Source organism: Scophthalmus maximus, chromosome 4, assembly GCF_022379125.1.
Source record: "Scophthalmus maximus strain ysfricsl-2021 chromosome 4, ASM2237912v1, whole genome shotgun sequence".
NCBI lineage: Eukaryota > Metazoa > Chordata > Actinopteri > Pleuronectiformes > Scophthalmidae > Scophthalmus > Scophthalmus maximus.
The window spans coordinates 506,150-530,000 of record NC_061518.1 but is presented as its reverse complement, the minus strand read 5'-3'; the positions used below and the strand labels follow the sequence as shown (position 1 = coordinate 530,000).

At 44.7% G+C, this 23,851-nt stretch overlaps 2 protein-coding genes and 2 non-coding genes across 5 annotated transcripts in view; 1 reads left to right on the top strand and 3 right to left on the bottom strand.

Annotated features, from left to right (window-relative positions):
• LOC118302005 (C-type lectin domain family 17, member A) overlaps nt 1-3,068 on the bottom strand; it is a 17,463-nt gene extending 14,395 nt beyond the window's left edge. Inside the window, exons 1-2 of one of the 2 annotated variants that reach the window (XM_035627783.2) lie at nt 1,722-3,068; nt 1,121-1,270 (exon numbers count right to left, since the gene is read on the bottom strand). The gene's annotated coding sequence lies outside the window, so the exon portion shown is untranslated. The remainder of the gene's footprint in view (nt 1-1,120; nt 1,271-1,721) is intronic. The other variant, XM_035627782.2, reaches the window with a different exon arrangement.
• trnav-uac lies at nt 270-342 on the bottom strand. The gene has a single exon. It is a non-coding gene; the product is annotated as a tRNA-Val (tRNA).
• trnav-uac lies at nt 779-851 on the bottom strand. Its single transcript has one exon. It is a non-coding gene; the product is annotated as a tRNA-Val (tRNA).
• A 716-nt stretch (nt 3,069-3,784) lies between the features above and the next one.
• Nucleotides 3,785-22,909, top strand: LOC118301985 (nuclear receptor ROR-alpha A-like). The gene is made up of 11 exons (XM_035627745.2): nt 3,785-3,901; nt 14,526-14,611; nt 15,084-15,225; nt 16,014-16,273; nt 16,350-16,536; nt 19,060-19,181; nt 19,554-19,686; nt 20,364-20,471; nt 21,121-21,231; nt 21,334-21,446; nt 21,821-22,909. The coding sequence occupies exons 1-11, from the start codon at nt 3,874-3,876 to the stop codon at nt 21,986-21,988; spliced, it is 1,458 nt and encodes a 485-aa protein (XP_035483638.2). The 5' UTR covers nt 3,785-3,873; the 3' UTR covers nt 21,989-22,909.
• The last annotated feature ends 942 nt before the right edge of the window (nt 22,910-23,851 follow it).

Genomic DNA, 23,851 nt, shown 5'->3' with positions numbered 1-23,851 from the left:
GTTGAGGTTGTTGGAACGTCGATCTGTACTCGTCACAGTTCACTTCAGCCCTGTGGTGTAGCACGGAGTCTTGCTGCCAGAATATGCAGATGGTTTTTGAACAAAAGTCTTCCTGCGCAACTTATCACTCATACCAAACACGATGTACACTTTTCTTGTGATGATACAAAGTCAATGCAAGAGTGACAGGAGGACACAAATTCATTAGCCTCACTCTATTTTTGAACTTGAGCTAAATATACACACATTGACCCAATGGTGAAGATGTTTGGTTCCACTGGGGATCGAACCCAGGACCTTCTGCGTGTAAAGCAGACGTGATGACCACTACACTATAGAACCTCTCTGAAGAAGGACCATGTTAACCGAAATACAGTGTTACACTGAATATACCCTGTTTTGCAGTATTTATATAGTATAATGTTGGAATTGGGAATGTTTACTCCCTTTTTATGCTCCCAAATATCCACATCAGTCGGACTCTAGTTTACATCGTCGCCACCAGAAAATTACACACTAGCTTTAGCCCCAGTTAGCTGTGTGGCTTTCCCAACTGCTTTTTTTGACATTCGACACTTGGGCAAATACTCGTAGGTTTTGTTTATTCACGCGAATTATGACAAATGACCCCGCCGCCACCTGCATCTTAGGTATCAAACGTGGTCCACTCGAGGTCTCAGGTGCTGTGGATCTATCTGTGGATCGTATCATGCACTGGATTCAGCTGAGCGGAGGTTTGATATGTTTCAGCAGATCAACTTGACATAAAACAGATGGTTGGTTCCACTGGGGCTTGAACCCAGGACCTTCTGCGTGTAAAGCAGACGTGATGACCACTACACTATGAAACCACTGTGAGCATGAGTCACATTTGCTGATATACACCAGCCTGTTCTTCAGTATTCATATGTATGATATCGGCCCAAAAACCAGAGATTGCATCTTCACAGGTAGAAACAAAGAAGTGAGTTTGAGGTTGACGTGGGAGCTGGACCAAACGTTTAGCCTGCGGATGTCAAGGACTTATGGAAAACTTTGTTTTTTGTCTTTTTCATATACTACGTTCACTGGGAACCTTGAGGTTTTGGCTTGACTTAAGATCTCGATATAAAAATCTGACCTTCAGCTGGAGACTGTGACTGAATCTGTTGTCTTGTGTGTTGCAGGTTCGTCAGCGGCGGTGAAGAAGACGCACACATGTGAGTTCACTGTTTCCTCTTCTATCCGTGGATGTTACCGCTGCTCCTAGTTTATCTGACGTCACCGCTACCTGAGGAAGTAAAAGACAAGGTTCAGTTTCACGTTTGTGAGTCCAGGATGGGAACTGACTTCCCAGAATCCTCAGCTGTGGGACAGGCCAGGTGTGTTTTGCAGTAATGTGCTTGGTTAGTGTGGAAAGAGTCTGAGAATTGATCATGAGGCGAATGTGTTGAAGGTGTTTGAGCTGTTGACGTAGACTCCGGGTCCAGAAATTGAGGCAATGCAGAAGTGCCTGAAGCCTGTATTCTCTGTACTGACCAGCAGAGGGCGACTCTATGAGACCGTAACTCTACGGTCTCACTTGATTTATAACGTCAGTAAAACATTTTCCTGAGGAGTTTATGGTTCAATTTCTTTACGGTTCAAAGTCTTCTTCAATACATGATGTTCATTTTGTAGATTATGATCCAATTACAGTCAAATAGACCATCAAGCACCAGATGTGTTGGGGGCTTGGTTACCGTGTGATTGACAGCTGGTACCGTCCAATAGGTGCACAGACGCAGGTGGCGGTGGACGAGCCCCCTTCTTCTTCCAAATATGGTCACTTCTGATTTCCAAGATGGCGCTGAACAAAACGCCAAAAACTCGAGGTTTCGAACTGGCAGGTCGTCGGTGACACGTCGCGATGACGTAGTCACGAAATCACGCCATTTAGCAACAGATCGCGTTGCCAATAGGCCGCAGTCGAGCGTCGCTCATTAGAGCCGATGTGACGGATAATGAACGTGAGATCCTGCCGCGGCCGTCTGTGATCGGGACGATCGCAGGGAGGGAATACAGATCCTCCGGGAGCTGGGGAGGCGTTTTACCAAAGCAACTCGGGAACTTGCTGCTGGGAATCTATCGGCCGGGCGTGATGGGAGGAGGAGGAGGAGGAGGAAGAGGAGGCGTAAATTCTGCCAATTTGGAGGAAGAATGAAGCTACTGCTCGGTTTCCTCTCCGCAGGCCGAATGACTCCAGCGCCAATATTTTACTCAGCGGCTGTTTTCAGTGACGCTCAGCCGGGGTTTGTTTTTTATGAGGCAGAGTGGGATGTCAGTCCCTTCACCTACTGCTGAGATGAAGTTTTGTTTCACTTTAGTTTTTTAAAGGAAAGTTGTGAGATGTCATCCACGGGAACAAGAGCTGAGGAGGATCCGAAAACACATTGAAAGAGGTCGGCTGAAATAAAAACAGGTTCAAAGTTTCTTCTTTAAGGTCACGGTTCTTTTTTTGTCTGTGACTGAAATCTCATCCTGCCGTTGTTTTCGTATCCGGGTCACAACCACAAGATTCCTGTATTATTCCCTAAGAATGAATTCCTGGCTCCGCCCCCTTTGTCCAGATCCACCCCAACATTTCATGGATTCTTTCTGTCTCTGGGTTCCATCAGACAGACACGCAGACACACAGAATCCTGACCGAGTGTGAACTCTTCCAGCGTGTGAAAGTGTTGGAGTCTGTTGTTCGTCGTCAGCTGATGAGAATCTTCGCTGCCGGTGATCGCTCGACAGTTTTCCGTCTCGCCGCGTCGCTCTTTTGTTCTCTTGGTCTCCGGAGTCTCTCTGTGGTTTGCTCTCTCTCGTTTCATCCTCCTCACCTCGTCTCCCTCTCTGTTTCTTTGAACTGTTGTTGTCGCCGCGTGGTTAGAGTTTCTGTTGAGTTGATCACGATGAACATCTTTGATCCGTCCTGATGAAATCCAGAAAACCCGAAATGAGACAAAAATCCAACTGAAACTCGGTGTGGTTTATTCAGGGTCACAGCAGGACAACTTCAGGGATGTTAACGTCTAAGAGTCTTTATGCCTTGCGCTTCATCGTCGTGACAACAGGGCGACAGGAAGTCGAGCGCCACTGGTCGCTAATGAAGTTTCACATGGTTCCACCAAAAACCACAAACGGTTCGTTTCACGTTCCTGTTGTGTTCGGATCAAACCAACACGACACTGACACCGAATGTGTCACCTTGTTTTTGACCGTGACTGATTTATTGGTTGGATGATAAAAAAATCTGCTGATATGAGTCTTTCACAGACGATATGAGAATCTTATTTGACTGAATCAATGATGCAGAAAAGATTCATGTTCACAAAAAATTTGGTTTATTTCCTATACTATTATTTTGAGGTTCTATATATTTGGTTTTATTTGGTTTCTTTTTTTTAATAGTTAAAATAAGTTGTTTTTTGTCATGAGGCTTTGATAACAACTTTTTTTTGGAATCATTGAATAATTTTTATTAATAAACTATAAACCGATATGTTGATACCTGAAATTTGTTACTTCCTAATCTCATTGTTTGCCCAAAATAATCCATATGGGTCAGATTGTTGTTCTTTAATTCATCTGTGTTTGAATCTTTGACGTATGAAAGTGATGAGAGTCGAGAAACAAAGCAAACCACAACACAAAGAGCCGGACAGAGCTCTGTCCTCTCATTGGCCGACGGGCCCGTCAGTCAGAGGGGGGGCGGGGGAGGGGCGGTGGCTGGCTGATGACATCACAGTCACATGGATCCTCATGCTGTGCAGCAGCAGCTCAGGACGTCAGAGCTGCGAGGAGCTGCTCACACACACACACACACACACACACACACACACTGAAGATCCTCCTCAGAGTGTCGACGATATGTATTTTGTTATTTCTGCCATGAAAGGTAAGAGCGTGTGTGTGTGTGTGCCTGTCTGTCTGTGTGTGTGTGTGTGTGTGTGTGTGTGTGTGTGTGTGTGTGTGTGTGTGTGTTTATTCTGAACTTTCCTCTGCTCACTTGAGTTCAATCAAAGATGTGTTGTTTTGAGCGGGATGCTCCACTCGGAGCAGGTTCTTCTCCTCTCTTTGCTCTCGTTGTGTTTCAGTTTCGAACGCGTGTTTTCTTCAGATTGTCGACTGTCGAACTCGGTAACATGAAACCTTCACTCGTACCGTAGATTCTATTCTGGGAATCGTCCAGTCAAATTAATTCTACTGTGGAGGAGAGAGGGGGTGAGAGGAGGTGGACTGGAGGACACAGTTTTCAGATCTGCATGTGGTAAATGTAACATGATGTTGGAATGAGTTGTTTCCACAGATTCACAAAAGAAACTGTGATAATCTGACATTCATCATATCTATCAATCTAGTTTCTTCATAGAGAAATGACTCAGAAACCAAAGACGATAAAATACTCAGTAAATTGTAACAGTATTGTTGTTGTTCCTCCTGCTGGTCGCTGCTGGTTTGTACAGACTGAAACATCTCATGGGATGAAACATGAATGTTTTCATATACTAAACACAGAAACACTGACATTCCTGTCGTCTCCTTTCGAATTTTCCAACAACACACAAGTCATTTCTGAACGTTCTCTCGTCTTCACCGTCCTGGACGTTTCATCTCTTTTCCAACGCGGCAGCGACGTCGCTGTCGGTTCCTGTTCTAGAAACCGTACCGTTTAAACCATTTTGTGCCGGAACGGGAAAATCTGTAGCCGGAGCGTCTGGGCTAAACTACTGGTCCTAAAAAAAGAGTTGGAACCTTCTGACGTCATGTGGCTCTGGGAGGAGCTACTGCAGGGAATCATCCGCCATTTAGAGAAAACGTGACTGGTTGATTGCTTAGTTGGTTGATCCGGGTAGGGAATGAGCCCTTACCCCAAAAGTGGAACAGCGGGGGCAGTATTGCATTCGCTTTTGCGAACAGTTGTGACGAAAAGGGAGCTGAGCCAGAAGGCAAAGCTTTCGGTCTACCGGTCAATCTTCGTCCCTACCCTCACCTATGGTCACGAAGGCTGGGTCATGACCCAAAGAACTAGATCACGGGTACAAGCGGCCGAAATGGGTTTCTCAGGAAGGTGGCTGTCGTCTCCCTTAGGGATCGGGTGAGAAGCTCAGTCATCCGTGAGGAACTCGGAGTAGAGCCGCTGCTACTTTGCGTAGAAAGGAGCCAGTTGAGGTGGTTCGGGCATCTGGTAAGGATACCCCCTGGACGCCTCTGCATCTGGTAAGGATACCCCCTGGACGCCTCTGCATCTGGTAAGGATACCCCCTGGACGCCTCTGCATCTGGTAAGAATACCCCCTGGACGCCTCTGCATCTGGTAAGGATGCCCCCTGGACGCCTCTGCATCTGGTAAGGATGCCCCCTGGACGCCTCGGCATCTGGTAAGGATGCCCCCTGGACGCCTCGGCATCTGGTAAGGATGCCCCATGCTCCAGGCACGTCCAACTGGGAGGAGACCTCAGGGAAGACCCAGGACTTGGTGGAGAGATTATATCTCCACACTGGCCTGGGAAGGCCTCGGGATCCCCCAGTCAGAGATGGTTAATGTGCCCGGGAAAGGGAAGTTTGGGGCCCCCTGCTGGAGCTGGTGCCCCGACCTTGGATGAGCGCTTGAAGATGAGATGTGATGTGACTGAAAACAGCCCGAGACGTTTCCATCACTCGCCGTGAACGTCCGTCTCGTGTTCGTTGGTGGTGACAAAGCTTTGTTTTAGGGATTTATTATTTTTTCTTTTGTCAGTATAGAAATAAACCAGCGAGCCGACGTTCACTCCCTCGACAAACTCTTCTCCCACTGAACAACTCAGTTTCTTCAGGAGAAACTGGAAGTGTTTTCTGTTCGTCCGGTTCTGAAGGTAAACGATGCTGTTGTCGGACGTCTCAGGTTCAGTTCAGTCTGCGATTTATGAGAGAAATGTGTTGCTGGTTGCTTGGTTATTGTTTCTTCATCATCATTATTATTATTATACAAGTTAGGACAGGACTCCCGCTGATGTCAGGACAATCAGGCTGAGCAGAGTGTAAAGATTGTTGAAGCATTAATGATTATCGTACAGTCCGGAGTTCATATAGACTCTTTGTTTTATTCTGACACTTTCCCATTTCCTGTCCCTCCACAAATTGATGCTGGATGAAATCAAGCCTCAGTCAGTTTAACGTTAACCCTCCCGTGTGTGTGTGTGTGTGTGTGTCTGTGTGTGTTAAGCTGTCTTGTCCTGATTCACATTCTGTGAGAAAGCGCTGCAGGAGGCGTTCAGCCTGTCCGTTATGTCACAGGATTATTCAACAGCCAGGAGATTATTCAACTGTTCTCTGCAGGGAGGAGGGGGGACGGGTGGGGGTTGTTGTCGTGGCGATGACATAATTCCTACATCAACTGAAACACATGGAGAGGCTGTAACTGTACACAGCAAATAAATTAAGTTCTCCTGGTATGTGTGACCATGTGGTCGTCGCTCTTCAAAGTGGAGAGAGAAGCTGCTGTCCACCAGCATCACACACATCGACTGTATATACAGACGATCAGTGACTGTATATAAAGACGATCACTGACTGTATATAAAGACGATCAGAGACTGTATATAAAGACGATTACTGACTGTATATAAAGACGATCAGTGACTGTATATAAAGACGATCACTGACTGTATGTAAAGACGATCAGTGACTGTATATAAAGATGATCAGTGACTGTATGTAAAGACGATCAGTGACTTTATATAAAGATGAGCACTGACTGTATATAAAGACGATCAGTGACTGTATATGAAGACGATCAGTGACTGTATATAAAGATGAGCACTGACTGTATATAAAGACGATCACTCACTGTATATAAAGACGATCACTGACTGTATATAAAGATGATCAGTGACTGTAAATAAAGACGATCAGTGACTGTATATGAAGACGATCAGTGACTGTATATAAAGACGATCACTGACTGTATATAAAGACGATCACTGACTGTATATAAAGATGATCAGTGACTGTATATAAAGACGATCAGTGACTGTATATAAAGACGATCACTGACTGTATATAAAGACGATCAGAGACTGTATATAAAGACGATCACTGACTGTATATAAAGACGATCAGAGACTGTATATAAAGACGATCACTGACTGTATATAAAGACGATCACTGACTGTATATAAAGATGATCACTGACTGTATATAAAGACGATCAGAGACTGTATATAAAGACGATCACTGACTGTATATAAAGACGATCAGAGACTGTATATGAAGACGATCAGTGACTGTATATAAAGACGATCAGAGACTGTATATAAAGACGATCACTGACTGTATATAAAGACGATCACTGACTGTATATAAAGACGATCAGTGACTGTATATGAAGATGATCACTGACTGTATATAAAGACGATCAGAGACTGTATATAAAGACGATCACTGACTGTATATAAAGATGATCACTGACTGTATATAAAGACGATCAGAGACTGTATATAAAGATGACAACATGTCTTTTCTTCCTCTCGTTTATATAAAAAAGAAGCTAAAACATCTCAGATTCAGGAGCCTCCATCTTGTGCTGGTGACGTCATGTGGAGTCAGAGTCTGTGCAGCAGTGATCGTGGAGTCGAGCCGAGTCAGTGGCAACTGTCAATCATGACCTCATCATGTGACCAGGACCATGTGATTTGTGCATGACGTAGAGCACAGCTCCTTGCATCAGCATTTTTTTCTTGCAAAAAGTGAAAGTTTGATTCCTGCTGCTTATGAGAAGTTTGTTGGTTCTCGGCTTCGTGCACATTTCCAGTTCATTCGACCTTCATTTCCTCTCAGCAGCCACAGTTTGAGACTGAAGCCATGTGTGATCACTGCTCCAGTTTAAAACTTCCTCATATTTAAAAGTAGCTGTTGATTTAAAAAAAACAAAAAAAAACAGAAAAACAACGACTGAACCGAAGGAACAACAACAAATTAAAACCTGCGAGACGAAGATAATTCAGCCGAGGAGCAGAAACTAAATCACATCTGAAGTGAACTCCAGGCGGAGGGAGGGGGGAGGGGGGATGTTGTGTTTCCACAGAAAACCTTGACATATTTGGAGGCACAGTGTCTTCGCGGCCTCCTCTCTCCTCCTCCTTTGATCCCGTCTCTGAAAAACTTTATTTCTTTCCGTGTGCATCAGATAATTTATCCATCAGGGACTTGTTTAGCCCGATCTTTGGTGTAAACAGCGGTGGCTCACATAAAATTCTTCCAGCTCATTAGCCTTTCACTTTAGCGCCGCTATACAGCCAGTTACACATTATACAGTGGTATCTATACACGTGAGCATCCGCCGGGCCCACAGGGAGAAGCGGAGGTTCGGTTGTTCATCTGCAGCGCTGAACATAATTGCTGGAGAACAATAGTTTCAGTTTGTTATTTCAGTGCAGGCCAGAGGATTTCACACGGCACATCCTTCAAACAGCGGCATCAGAAGGAAGACGGTGTGAAGTCTGAGGTACGAGTTCTGAAGTCAAGGTTCTCTGAGGTCTTTCGTTTTGTCTGCCTCCCGTTGTTGGTTGTCATCCACAGATTCAGATTCAGACGTGATTAAAGGTGCTTTCAGACAGTTGTTCTGTTTTAAATCTGTGGCAAGTACGATGTTCACCATCTTAGTTTAAAGGTGCTATATGTACGTTAGCCAACGTTAGCATTTACATCTGTTTACTTGCTTATCAGGCAGAACTCACCAAGTATACTCACCAGCGGAGGAAAACAATGCTAATGCTACGTCCTTTTTTTTGCTTCCATTTCCATAGCTATTTGCTTCAACTGACGTTAGCATGCTAACTGCCCGTCTGGTCACTGTAAGGTGAGGACGCATTACAAACCGTCTTGTAAACACAACAACGACTGAAGCTCTTGGACTCGAGCGACTGTCACCAACACCACCCGCTGCCGGCAACAACAAAAAAAACCTGTTCAGCAGCAGAGAAAACGTACATATAGCCTAGCTTGTGTTAGATTGCTAATATTTCCTAATCAGCTCTGAACACAAAGAACAGCTGAGGCCGATAGGGACGTCACTAGTTCTGCAGATGTTTGAGCGTAAAGCAAAGTATTTTAGAAATTAAAATGTGACCTGATGATGGCGCTGGGAAAAAAATGTTGGCGGATAAACCTAAAGTTAGCAGGAGTCCTCGTGTGGAAATCATAAATGTCTTTGTCCACTCTCCTTCCAGTCCATCCAGAAGACATGTTTCATTAATAATTAAAAAACTGACTGGTGCTTGTGTAAAAATCTGGGGGTTTATCCTCTGGTCACGTCAATGTCTGGACCAAAGTGGTTGACTGACGTTGGCAGAGCCGGACCTCTGCTGCTCGCGCGGTTTAGAAACAAGGAGCTACAGCTTGTGGTCAGGCCACAAATCTACCAGCAAGAGTCTGGAGTGTGTAAACGTCTCCTGAGACACATCTGAAGAAATGAAATTGGCTATTGAGATGTGTTCTCCGTTTTGTTTCCTTCGGGAGGGTTGGTTGTACATATCCACAGAAATGAACATTAAGCAAAAGGACAATATTGTTCCACAGGGGGGGAAGATTGAACCTTTAGAACCACTGAGGCAAAGCAAAGACCCTTTAGTTTGGAGATTACCGTGGCGAGCTGCCGGAGATGTGACTAACAGAACCACCAACTGTGGCTGAAGAACAAGCTGCTGCCTCGTCTGGTGTCAGGCTGAACGAGGGTGTTCGCGCTCCGCGTGCGGTGCCATATGTCGCCGCCGTTACATCCACGCCGAGATTATCTGGACGCTCGCCAAGGAGATTACAGAACAGTGGCTGTTGGCAACGTCTGAGAGGGAGAATGGATCACGAGGATGCGTACACAACCTGCATCATGAACTCCGAATGGCAGAATGATAAGGTTATTGATATTATCAATTTTCCCCAGACGTGTTCTAAAAGAAAGAACTGTACGACTAAAAATTCCATTGTATGAACTCAACGTTCAGTAGGAAAATAAACGTGTGTGACCTTCGCCATTTCTTTAAACGTCAGAAAATTCCGAGGTGTGAGAACGTGAACGCGACAAGAGGGGTCGTTCTCATGAACACGGTGAACACGCAACTAACAACCCAACTCTCTGAGGTCAAAATGCATTGTGGGTAATTCAGGAGACGTCGACGGAAAGAGACACAACCATGAAATGAGTCGCCCTCTTCTCAACTTCCCAAGTTCGACAACAAGGACACGAGTTCAGGAAGGCGTCGACGGACGACGCAGATGTTTCCCAAGATGCTTTGCTTTCAAGGTTTCAATCGAGACATGACGGGGATCTGCAGCCAAAAGCAAACAGTCACATTTGACTCGAAACGCGTTGACGAAGAAGAAAAGAAGAAGAAGAAAGAGAACGAAGAAGGAAGACGAAGGCTCGGAGAGGGAGACGATGAAGACGACTCAAACACAAGCGGCGGCGGCGCTCAGACAGGCGACGGAGCAGAGGAGCATGAAAGCGCCTGACGGCCGACGATGAGTCATTAGAACAATTTCCTCTCGGCTTCGCTGATGTAAAGACTCGGCGAGCGGCGGAGGAGGAGGGAGGACGACACCTTGTCACATCTGACTCGTCAAAGCAAAGGTCAGTCGGAGCTGCGGGACGACGAAATCACCATCGCCGCCGTTATCGCCGCACAATCTCAATATGGTGATAGTTTCTTATTGTGACTGAAATGTCAGGAAATAAATGTCAAACACGTTTTCCAGAATCCGAGGTGACAAAATGTCAAATATGTCCGACACTCAGAGATTCAGGTTAAATTGATCGTTTGTCTTCACACATTTTGTCCATTTTTGCCAGATGGAAAATTATGATTAAACAATGGAATACATGTTGATGGTTTGACGTAGGGCCGCAACTAACGATCATTTTCATAATCAATTAATCTGTCGATTATTCTCTCGATGAATCTCGATGAGTTTCCCAAAACTCCAAGTGTTTTGTTTTGTTCACACACCAAAGATCTTCAGTTCACTGTCACAGAGGAGCAAAGAAACCAGAAGATCTTCATATTTAAGAAGCTGAAATCAGAGGATTTCTTTTTTCTTTTCATAAAAACTACTTGATCCATCATCAAAATCGTTGATGTTTACTAATTGATTGATCGATTAACTGTTGCATCTCTAGTTTGACGGAAACATAAACATTCAGATCTGCAGTGATTCGTCAAAAAACAATTTTGTCAATCAACGGAATATTAATCACTAAGTAGTTTGATTATCGATTAATCTTTTGACACAATTTCAAGCCCAAAAAAAAGCAGATCATTTGATGGTTCCTGTTTTTCAGATGTAAGAATTTATTTTCGTACCTAAAAAAATTAAACGTACGAACATACAAGAAAGAGAAAACCAGCAAATCCTACAGAAAGAAACGGGAACCATCACGTTGTTTTTCATTTTTTGGGCTTGAAAAATGTCTCATACGATTCATCAACACATCAGTGATTGTTATTCTTTCGATCTCTTGTCAGTCATTCGCCCTCAACAGCTCCTTCTTCTTCTGGAGGAAGTTCTGTCGTTAGTTGACTTTGACCAGTCAATGCATCAACGCCAGTTGCTCTTGAGTCTTCGCTGGAGCTTTCTGAAGCTTCGTCCTGCTTCAGTGCAGCTCAGTAAGATGAGATGAGATGAGATGAGATGAGAGCAGCTCAGGGGAAATGTAAGAATAAAATGAAGTAGAACAGAAATAGAATCCGGTGCTGGCTGCTGGAATGAAACGCGGTTCGTCGAGGACCCGAAGATGCGTCTGGTTTCCTGTCGGATATCAGCGATGTGAAATCGTGCAAATCCTGATTGTCTCTGTTCAGCCGCATCGCGTCTACGCCTCAGATACTTTGTGACGAGACAAGAAGATGAAAAGTCTCTTTGACTGGACGCAACGTGAAACCGACGCGACGCGTCGCGACGTGCAGCTTCAACAGCAGGTCACTGTCGTCGCTCCCACACTTTACTCGAGTCGCGTCGAGGTTCATTTTTTATTCCCTTCTCTCTGGATGCCGGAGCCCGAGGCTGGTGGACAGAAGAGACAGAAGAGACACAAGAGACACAAGAGACACAAGGGACACAAGAGACACAAGAGACACAAGAGACAGAGGAGACACAAGAGACAGAAGAGACACAAGAGACAGAAGAGACACAAGAGACAGAAGAGACAGAAGAGACGGAAGAGACGGAAGAGACAAAAGAGACACAAGAGACACAAGAGACGGAAGAGACACAAGAGACACAAGAGACACAAGAGACACAAGAGACACAAGAGACGGAAGAGACACAAGAGACAGAGGAGACGGAGCCCGAGGCCTCTGGACAGAAGACTATGAATAACCGCAGCGGCGGCGGCACTTTGTTCAACGTCCTCTTTCATGTGGAGACGCAGAATATTCAGACGGGATTAACGCTCGGAGCTAATTACTGAGAGGAAACTGCAGCACAGGAACTTCAGTGTGTGAGTGTGAGCAGGTACCTGTCAGACCTGAGCCAATAAACCATTTTAATAATTGCTTCCTGCTTCGCATTTGACCGCTGTCTGTCTGTCTGTCTGTCTGTCTGTTTGTCTGTCTGTCTGTCTGTCTCTCTGTCTGTCTGTCTGTCTGTCTGTCTGTTTGTCTGTCTGTCTGTCTGTCTCTCTGTCTGTCTGTCTGTCTGTCTGTCTGTCTGTCTGTCTCTCTGTCTGTCTGTCTGTCTGTCTGTTTGTCTGTCTGTCTGTCTGTCTGTCTGTCTGTCTGTCTGTCTGTCTGTCTGTCTGTAGTTCCGTGGCTCTTGAAGTCATTACGTGTCTTGTACCTTTGCCTGTTCTTCCGTTTTCCAAATATTTTTTGGGTCTGAATAAATAAAACGTTTGATGGTAACGATTCATCACGTAGCTTATCGTCTTGGTTCCAGACTTCAAACTCTTCGTATGAGGATTTTATGAAATGTCAATGGAGTGAATGAATGAATGGGGAAATTCACTTCCGGAACTGGAGCTGCTCAAAAAGTGGGCGGAGTCACTGTCTTGCTCTGTTGCTCTGGTCTGATCTGGTTCAGAGGACACACACACACACACACCCACGTGTGTGTGTGTGTGTGTGTGTGTGTGTGTTTGGTGTCGTGTTCCAGATCTGGACGCGTTGACGCGATCGGACGACTTCTCCCTCGTCTCTGCCTCTCGTGATCTGAGGCTGCAGCAGAATAGAAGAAAAGCTCTCACAGTTAATCTGACTCCAGCCGAGGTTCACTGGGTGCAGCCGGATCACGTAGATCCTCGTTCACCGGGTCAGGTGGTCGGTCCTGCCCCGGGGGGGGGCGGGGCAGGGGGCGGGTCCAGACTCACTGAGAGAGAGAAAAATAATACAATTATATCTTATTTTTTAAAAATCCACATTAGTTTCAATTCAGGTTCATTTCAAGTATAAGAAAACATGTTTTGCTCAGCTGACCCTTCAGGGCCTCCGTACGTTGTATTCTCAGATTAATCAAATAAAATGATCAGTCTTTCCTTCACTCTCACCCTGCACCACCGTGTTTTCAGTGTGTGTGTGTGTGTGTGTGTGTTACATAACTCCCCTCTCTAAATTTAGCTGCTCAGAGCCGAGCTGTCGCTCAGCGAGTATATAAATACTCACTCGCCAGGCGGGTCGATGTGCTTCCACGCTGAAAGCGGAGCCGCTGCAGTTTAACCTCCGTTGACCCCGAGGAGCCTGGTTTCTCATTGAGGTCATCAGAGGTCGTCTCACTGTTTACTACATTACCTTCAATATTTCATACAACGCTGCTGAACACGTGCATCGCACATGACGACGGCTGGAACCGCGTCTGATGTCAGATGGTAGTGATGGCGATGACTCAGACTCTGTCCTGAACTCCTCTGTAGGTGCAGATGTTGTTCCGAGTTTCTCCTCCAGCCCCCAAGAAATTGTGTCCTGACATTTTCCGGACTTCCTGTCTGAAAACAGCTGGAGACGTAAACTTCATCGGGGAGGTTCCAGCCTGAAAGACACGTGTCTCTGTTCGTCTACTGTTTGATGTTGTTTCATAAAGTGAACTTCTGTCATTTAGATTTTTTTGTATTTATTTACGAGTTGATTCTTTTGCATTTCGCGATGTTTTATAAATTAACTTTATTATATTTCTGTAGTTTGTGTTGTTGTTGCTGTTTGAAGAAGGCAAATGTGGAAACGCTGCTGCTCCTTCGGAGGAGACAGTCTACTTCCTGTTTTAACCTGAATGGTCATGTTACGCGACGCGTGTGTTTTCAGGGGTGTAAATGTGGACGCAGATTATTTCTGACACGGGAATAAAACGATCGTGTGGACGGAGTTCGTTTTAGTTTTGAGCCTGAGCCTCGAATCCGTTTCGTCCGGTTTGAATCATTGTTTGTTTTCAGCTCAGTTGTTTTGGTTCAGTTTTTACTGATAAAACAGGGGTTTCTTTATACCCAGCATCAAACGTGGTTCATCCTGCAGGTCAGTGAACACATCAGCTGCTGACAGATGTGTCGTTGTTTTCTCTCTGCAGCTCAGATTGAAATAATTCCCTGTAAGATCTGCGGAGACAAATCGTCAGGGATCCACTACGGGGTGATCACCTGCGAGGGCTGTAAGGTAAGCCCCGCCCTCTCCTCCACCACCTCACCCTCTGCTTGAAGTAACTTACAAACCTTGTTTGTGATTTTAAATGATCAGACTTCATCCCGAGGTCGTATTCACTGTATTAACACACAACTCCTCGAGTCTGATGTAAATCCTACTGTGGCAGCTTCTCTCTCTCCGTCCCGGCGTCTGCGTCCTGTTAACAGCATCGTGGGAAACGTTCGACGTTCAGTCAGGAAACCGTCTCCTGTCAGAACGTCTCCCAAACAAGCCGGTGCGTTCAGCCGCTGCTGCTCCGGCAGCTGGAGGCTCGTGTCACAGCCCACGAGCAGCTGATGGAGATTTATCTCTGAGAGAGAGAGAGAGGCTGACGGAATGAGGGATTCTGGGAGAAAAGGGACGAGAGAGAAGAAAGCGGTTCATAAGACGAGATGGTCCGACCGCGTGGCTCTGACTCGTCCGCTTCGTCTCCTTCCTGTCGCAGGGCTTCTTCAGACGCAGCCAGCAGAGCAACGCCGCCTACTCGTGTCCTCGCCAGAAGAACTGTCTGATCGACCGGACGAGCCGGAACCGCTGCCAGCACTGCCGTCTGCAGAAATGTGTGGCCGTGGGCATGTCCCGGGACGGTGAGACGCACACACACACGAATCACACACACTGCAAACTGAAAAACACAAATACACACTCACACCTGCAGAAACATCTGGTGGTCAGCAGTTTGCAAGATGTTCGTCTGCAGACGCATAAACAAAAAAGTGGCCGTCAGCAGAGCAGAGGCGCCTGGTGTCCACGACGTGATTCCTCTGTGGCTGATTCAGCTCTTTACTTTCTGTAGGGACGTGTTGTGTCCTGTCCCCTCACACACTTCATTTCTCTTTTACAAACCACAATGGGTAGGGACGTGTTGTGTCCCGTCCCCTCACACACTTCAATTCTCTTTTACAAACCACAATGGGTAGGGACGTGTTGTGTCCCGTCCCCTCACACACTTCATTTCTCTTTTACAAACCACAATGGGTAGGGACGTGTTGTGTCCCGTCCCCTCACACACTTCATTTCTCTTTTACAAACCACAATGGGTAGGGACGTGTTGTGTCCCGTCCCCTCACACACTTCATTTCTCTTTTACAAACCACAATGGGTAGGGACGTGTTGTGTCCCGTCCCCTCACACACTTCATTTCTCTTTTACAAACCACAATGGGTAGGGACGTGTTGTGTCCCGTCCCCTCACTGACATGGAAGTTCTTTTGCAGATGAGTAAAGTAACAGAGAGACTTTGAGTGATTATTTAAGAACACAGTTGGGCTAATGTGTGGTTAGCGTAGCTTAGCATAAAGGCTGAAGCAGAGGGAAACCGTCAGCGTGTCTCTTTACTTACGTCTTACTTCTGCTCTTCTGTCCCCGACACTCAGCGGTGAAGTTCGGTCGCATGTCCAAGAAGCAGCGGGACAGTTTGTACGCTGAGGTCCAGAAGCATCGTCTCCAGCAGCAGCAGCAGCAGCAGGGTCCCGTCCTCCTGTCCCATCCGGGCCTCGGCAGCCCGAGCCCGGGAGAGGCGGAGCCGCCGTCCCCCCACTACGGCCTCTCCTCCACCGGCCTCACGGAGCTGCCCGATGAACTGGGGGGCTACTTGGAGCAGAACTCCCCCGATGGACGATCAGTGTCATCCAAGGTTTGTGTTTTTACAAAAGAACTCTAAAAATCAATTGATTATGATTATCATCTTGTATCATCTGTTCCTCTGACAGGCCGACTCCGGAGGAGAAGGAGGCGGTACCTTCTACCTGGACATCCAGCCGTCTCCGGACCAATCAGGACTGGATATTAACGGCATCAAACCGGAGCCGCTGTGCGACTACGGGTCCGGCTTCTTCCCGTACTGCTCCTTCAGCGACGGAGACGCGTCGCCCACCGCGTCGTCCGTGGCCGAACTCGGTGAGATGAAGGAATCAGGAAAAAGAACCGATCTTTAACTGAATTCACTAATATGATGAAGTACTAATCTGAGATACTTGTTCTTTACATTTTCTGCTTCTTTATACCTTCTGGCGGCAAAAATTTTACTTTTAACTGGAGCTCGACGGATTGATATGACTTTCACTGACAACGTCAGTATTCGAGTCTGTGTTTGCATACAATGTAGAAAAGTGTATTCATGTTTATGTTTTACATTCAAAAAATATGTTTAATATATTTTCTAGTTCTATATATTTGGTTCTATTTGTGTTTGATTTTTTAGTTATTTATAATTACGTTTACGGTTAAACTCTGACATATCCAGACTCAATTGCATTTCTTTGTCAATAGGGTTTGATAACAACATATATAATATAACAAATATATAAATATAAGTAAATTAAATATCTGTAATTGAAAGTTTTTACTCCCAAATATCGATATCGGCCCCATTGAAAAATTAAAAAAATCAGTCAGGCTCTAATTGTTTTTACTGCACATCATTTATCTGTAAAATTAAGATTTTATATAAAATCTTTTCATGAATTTAAATATGACGGATTTTAATTAATTAAACGACAGACTGATATTTACTGTGAATCTGAAAAACACTTCTTCCTTAAAGCTACAAGTGTGTAATATTTCGAAGAACTTATTCACAGAAGTTGAACATATTGTCCATAACTCTGTTCATATATGTTAAATATAGTTCCATGAGGTGGAGCGACCTCCGTGTGAGTCTCCATGTTTCTACGTCTGGTTGAATATGGTTGTTGAACTAAACGCTCCAGAACACGTCGCGTTCATGTTGAATTTTCAGACGCTGATGGAAAAAGGAAATGGAATAAGCGGCGCGCCGCCATAAAGTGTCCCCTGTCGGTCGCTCAGTTTATTGCAGTTTGTGACTTTACCACCAGATGGCGCCAGAAAATTACGAAAAATACACACTTTGACTTTGACCTTTTATAATTTTCTTCTTTTGACTGCTGTCGTGTCCGAACGATGCCGCAAGGGACGTCGATGTAAAAGTCGTCTACTGTGTGTGTGTGTGTGTGTGTGTGTGTGAAGCAGCTCTGTCACACATTCCATGTCTTTAAAAGGCTTTTGTGTAAAGTTAAAGGATCAACTAAGGATCAGCTGCATTTTCAGAGACTAAATCCCAGAACATCAGCTGAGGCCTGGTCACAGGTCTGATTCTCCCTCTGCGAGCTCAGAGAAATGGATGAGATCAGTAATCTGGATATATAATCCTCCCAACTGCATGTGTGGGGAAAAACATAAATCATCCGGCGAGTAGTAACAGCAGAAAGTCGTGGAGAGCTGCGAGCGAAAAACAAACAGAGAAAAAGAAAAGTGGAGGAAAAATAAGGATCAATTAGAGGAAGAGAGGTGTGTGTGTGTGTGTGTGTGTGTGTGTGTGTGTGTGTGTGTGTGTGTGTGTGTGAGAGTGTGTGTGTGTGTGTGTGTTTGTGTGAGAGTGTGTTTGTGTGAGAGTGTGTGTGTGTGTGAGAGTGTGTGTTTGTGTGTGTGTGTGTGTGTGTGTGTTCGTGGAGAGAGTGTGTGTGTATGTGTATGTGTGTGTGTGTGTGTGTGTGTGTGTGTGAGTGTGTTTGTGGAGAGAGTGTGTGTGTGTGTGTGTGTGTGTGTGTGTGCGTGTGTTTGTGGAGAGAGTGTGTGTGTGTGTGTGTGTGTGTGTGTGGTTGTGTGTGGAGAGAGTGTGTGTGTGTGTGTGTGTGTGTGTGTGTGGAGAGAGGTGGTTTAAAATAGCAGGAGGTTAGAAACTCGTCTTCAGAGCTCATTAAAACCTGTGTGGTAATTATCCGTCTGTTAATTAGAGCCAAGTGGGACGAGCCGCTCGCTCGCCGGAATCTTCTCTCCTCTCTCTCCCTGGAGATTATTCTTTTTTGTTCTTCTTTGACCAAAGCATTTTTTATCGTCACAGCCTCGACTCCAACCCCTGATCCAAACACCAGTTTCATTAGCTGCCTGCCCGTGTTCTTCTACCTCGTGTCGTGTTGTTTGGTCTCTGCTGAGATCAGAGGAGCTGAGCGGAACAATAATTACTGTACTGTTTCTTTCTTTCTCTGTTTTCTTATCTGAGCTGCAAACTCAAACATGTTGTCGACTAAGTCCCATCGATGTACTAGAAATTTAAAACATCATAAACGTCAGGATGTTAGGTTGTGATGATGGTTTGGTATTTACCAGGTTCAGACCACAGACTGTAAATAAAGATGGACGACATGACAGCATGACAATAAATGTTTTCAAAGATGGTTTCTGTCATCTGAGGTAGTTCTTATCACATTGATGTACGTTCAAGAGTTTCTGATCTCACTATTTTGCAGACTCTGGATTCGAATGGTGTTTCGACTACAAAATGGCGGCGTCCACATCCAAGATATTTTGGCTCTGTTTTGGAGGGGGGGTTCAAAGGTTTGTTTTTCTTTTTAAATGTCCCCTTGTTCACCCTCTCGGTGTCGCGTTGTCCTTATATTTCAGATCACCTGGCCCACGTCACCTCCAGGTCTCACCTGGAGACGTGTCAGTACCTGAGGGAGGAGCTTCAGCAGATGAGCTGGCAGAACTTCCTGCAGGACGAGGTGGAGAGCTACCAGAGCAAGGTGCGTCCGCCGCGCGCCCCTTTAATGGCGTCTATCCTGGGGGCTATATGTTAATGTTTGCTAGTGCTATATAGCCGACGCTAGCATTAGCGCAGCTGTTTACTTACAAACATTTGCTCATAAAACTTTGTTCATTTTCTCACCAAAAGCTGTTTCCAGTAATGAAACAGAAACGTAACGTTAACTCTTCGAGTTTAATTACTTCTTTTCTCCGATTGAAGTTAGCATAGCTAGCTAGCCCCATGTTCGTCAGCCCGTAGCTGTAGCGTTGGAGGTGGCGCTGTTCACAGGACATATTTTAAACCTCTGCTCTCGTAACGGCAGCCGTGTTTTCACGTACATCGTCTAACATCCTTCCTCTGCACTGTGCAGCCGCGGGAGGGGATGTGGCAGCTCTGCGCCGTGAAGATCACCGAGGCGATCCAGTACGTGGTGGAGTTCGCCAAGCGCATCGACGGCTTCATGGATCTCTGCCAGAACGACCAGATCGTGCTGCTGAAAGCTGGTGAGAGGAGCCATCAAATCATCATCATATTAGAGTCAGATGATACAACAAACGGCCATTTTGTTATCGCTGGAATATAGATTTTGTTGTTTTAGGGTTGAACATTAATTGAATGTAGTATTCTATGTATTCTGTGTATTATAGTGATTGTAGCCACGTTGCTAGCTAGCACATAAAAAAGCGCTCATTGTTTTTCTCTTTACATCATCTGCTTCACAGTTTGAGCATCGCCAAATATTTTAGATGACAATCGTGTTTAACAAAAAACCTGAAAGGATTTTAGATTGTCATGCTAACTTTAACTGGATAGCTAAGTCAGGTAAATCGTAACAGATTTTATAATCTTATTTAAAAAAATATTTTATTACATTTTTGTCTATAGAAGAAATGTAAATATTTAGTTTTATTAAAAAATATTTTAATTTTTTGAAATTCTAATTTATGAAAATTACAAAATATTCTTTCTTCATTAAAAATGTTTTTCTGATATGTCATTGTTCATAGGACAAAAACTTTCACCCATAAAAATAGTCATGTTTAAAAATCACCTGTGCTTTAATCAGTGGTGACTGATTCATCCAGTCAATCAGATAATGAGCAGCGAGTCATTAAATAATCATTATGGTAGATTAGAACAGATTCAGACATTAATCTTCGGTGTCATGTGTCTCTGCCAGGTTCTCTGGAGGTCGTCTTCGTCCGCATGTGTCGCGTGTTTGACTCGCAGAACAACACGGTTTACTTCGATGGGAAATTTGCAGGTCCGGACGTCTTCAAAGCTCTAGGTGAGTACGACCTCCAATCTTATACCTTTCAATAATATTACATTTTCATACCTTACTAAAATAACATTTATATACCTTACTATATTATTATAAATTATCTTTATTATACTATGACATTTTTCTTTTGTTACTTTTTTTGCCTACAGTACTATGACATTTATTTACCTTATTCCCCCCGTACACTATTTGATTTTTAAAAGATTTATCGGTAGCTATACCATGACATCTTAAAACATTTTCATACCTTAAAATAATATGATATTTTCATACCTTACAATAATTTGATTTTTTCATACCTTACAATAATTTAACTTTTTTATGCCTTACAATAATATTACTTTTTTATACCTTACAATAATATTAGTTTTTTTATTCCCTTACAATGATATTACTTTTTTATACCTTACAATAATAAAACTTTTTATATATATCATTTTATATCTTATGATAATATGACATTTTCTATAACTTATCATACTTTTTAAAAAAAATCTCTAGGTTCTCAAGGTTCTAAGACACTTTTTATCAAAATCTGTTGAAGGACGAGTTCTTTAGCCTGTTTTCATCAGAAACGTTCTACAGTTTCACAATTTTTTCTTTGGTGTGTGTGTGTGTGTGTGTGTGTGTGTGTGTGTGTGTGTGTCACCAGGCTGCGATGATTTGATCGCGTCGGTGTTCGACTTCGCTAAGAGTTTGTGTTCGCTGCATCTGACGGAGGACGAGCTCGCTCTCTTCTCCTCCTTCGTCCTGCTCTCCGCAGGTTCGTCCCACATGTACTCACATTCACCTCAGTCCGTCCATCACACTCTGCAGCCACATAACAGCTGTGTGTGTGTGTGTGTGTGTGTGTGTGTGTGTGTAGACCGGACGTGGCTGCAGGACAAGCTGCAGGTGGAGAAGCTGCAGCAGAAGACTCATCTAGCTCTGCAACACGTCCTGCAGAAGAACCAGAGAGGAGACGGAGTTCTGCACAAGGTACACACCAAAACACACACACACACACACACACACACACACACACACGCTGAGATAAAAAACTTAGAGTTAACAGAATAAACAATGCCGAAAAAGTTCATGTTTATATTTTATGTAGAAAAATTGATGTTGAGCGTCGAGTCTGGTGGAAAGAGTCTCAACCAAAAGGAAAATGGCTCCACGCTGCCCCTCTGTGGAGAAGTAGTGAACTTCAAGACCTGAAACTCAAGAGTCACATTCAGACACATTCAGATGTGAAGTCAGAGCAGCTGAAGATGTAAAAGATTGCACACTGAAAGTGTCCACACAGCAACCTGACGTGTCTACGATCATCTAACCACGTGTCTCCTCCTCTCCCTCTTCTTCCTCCTCAGCTCAGGTGTAAAGTCTCAGCGTTGCGTTCCCTGTGCAGTCGGCACACGGAGAAACTATCGGCCTTCCGAGCCGTTTACCCCGACGTGGTTCGGACGCACTTCCCTCCTCTGTACAAGGAGCTGTTCGGTGGCGAGCTGGAGCTGACGCTGCGGGCGGACGACGACTAGCCGGCGAATCACGTGCTCCGCAGAGCCGACCGGCGGCGGCGGCGGCGACCCGCTGGATTCTGGACGGATGGAGTTGGAACAGCGGACAGAGGACAGGACGACTCTAACTGCACTTTTCCATGGACAGCTGAGAGACGCGGACTCGCCTCCTCCTCATCAGTTTGTCTTTCATCGCCTCCTCGTCTGGCTGATCATCACACGACCACGAGTCTGTGGCCAAAGATCCATTTCACATGTCCTCGCAATCACGTGACTGCAAAGACACAAAATGACTGAAACCGACCACAGATCAGGAAGAACGACGGCGTTGACACGCGTCACGCTCCGTCCACGTCACTGGTGCTTGTTCAGACCAACATGATGCAACTTTCACACCAGCGTTTACCTCCAACGTTCAGCGGCAAACTGAACAGGAGTTTGGTGGATTTGTTCCAGCAGCAGCAGCAGCAGCAGCTCTATCAGGCTCAGGAAGCAGAGGATCATGGGTAAATACCCAGCGTTCAGTTGTGTTCAGTTCGGACGGTGGGACGACGCAGTCAGAGACTTTGTCTCGACACGAAAACCACGTCATCAGAGGTGATGACCAGGTGAGGCAGCAGGGGGCGCTGCTTTTCCTCTGACTCCCTCTGGAAAAGCAGGAAACAAAAGTAACGGTGAACTTCTGACCTCATGAACAAATATTAGAAAAATCCATTTTGTACAAACTAAAAACTCAAAATACAAAAGAGCAAAAACTGCTCGGGAGCTTGGAGGATCATGGTACTGTAGGATTTAGAGTTCTGGACATGAAATGAGTTCGGGTTTTTGTTTGTTTTGATTTCATCCTCATCATCATCATCCTCATCATCCTCCTCATCCTCCTCATCATCCTCCTCATCATCATCATCATCCTCATCATCATCATCATCCTCATCATCATCATCCTCCTCATCATCATCATCATCATCCTCATCATCATCATCCTCATCATCATCATCCTCCTCATCATCATCATCATCCTCATCCTCATCATCATCATCCTCCTCATCATCATCATCCTCATCATCATCCTCCTCCTCCCAGCAGCCTCCTCTTCCTCTGACTCTCACACTCAGCTCTGAGTCTGTAGCACCATCTGGTGGTCGTACTTCAAAGTGCAGGTTTTTATTTCTCTTAAGGTTTTCAAAGGCAATTTATCCATTTTGAATTATGTCATGTCACACAATGAGTCTAGTTAATGGACATCAATTAACACTGAGCTCAAATTTAAAGCGAAGCAGAAGATACTAAATACTGGAATCTGATGTTTTTCTATATTTTCACTGAAACACTGACTTCCCTCCTCAGTCTGTGGCTGTTGGCTCACCGAAAGACGTAAATCTTTAAAAACACATCATGTAAAACAAAAAGACTCAAACAGCTGCTCACTGTAGTTTTTCTTTATCAAACAAGAGTGAAATAGGGAATTTGTGATATAAATTGATTGAAATTAGACAAATCTGCTCATAATTCATGGTCACACAACAAACTGTTTTAACCAGCTTCAGTGTTCAGACACAGGCTGGTGGGAGGAGCCTCGTTCTCCTTCATTAACATGCTCATCATATATTATTTAATCAGTCGCAGCAATCAAGAACCAAACCGCCGTCAGAATAATTCAGTCTGAACTAGATCATCCCTCCACAGAAACTCATTTCACTGTGAAGGCCCGACATGAAACCACATTTAAATCTGCTACATCCAGATTTTTTTATTTCTGCACCAAATCTTTCTCACTCGCAGAATCAGTCCAGTAAATGTGTCTGATTGTTTTCATCTACATCCAAGAATTATTCCCTGTGAAATCAGTCAAACTATCAAATGTACGACACTTTTCACATTCAT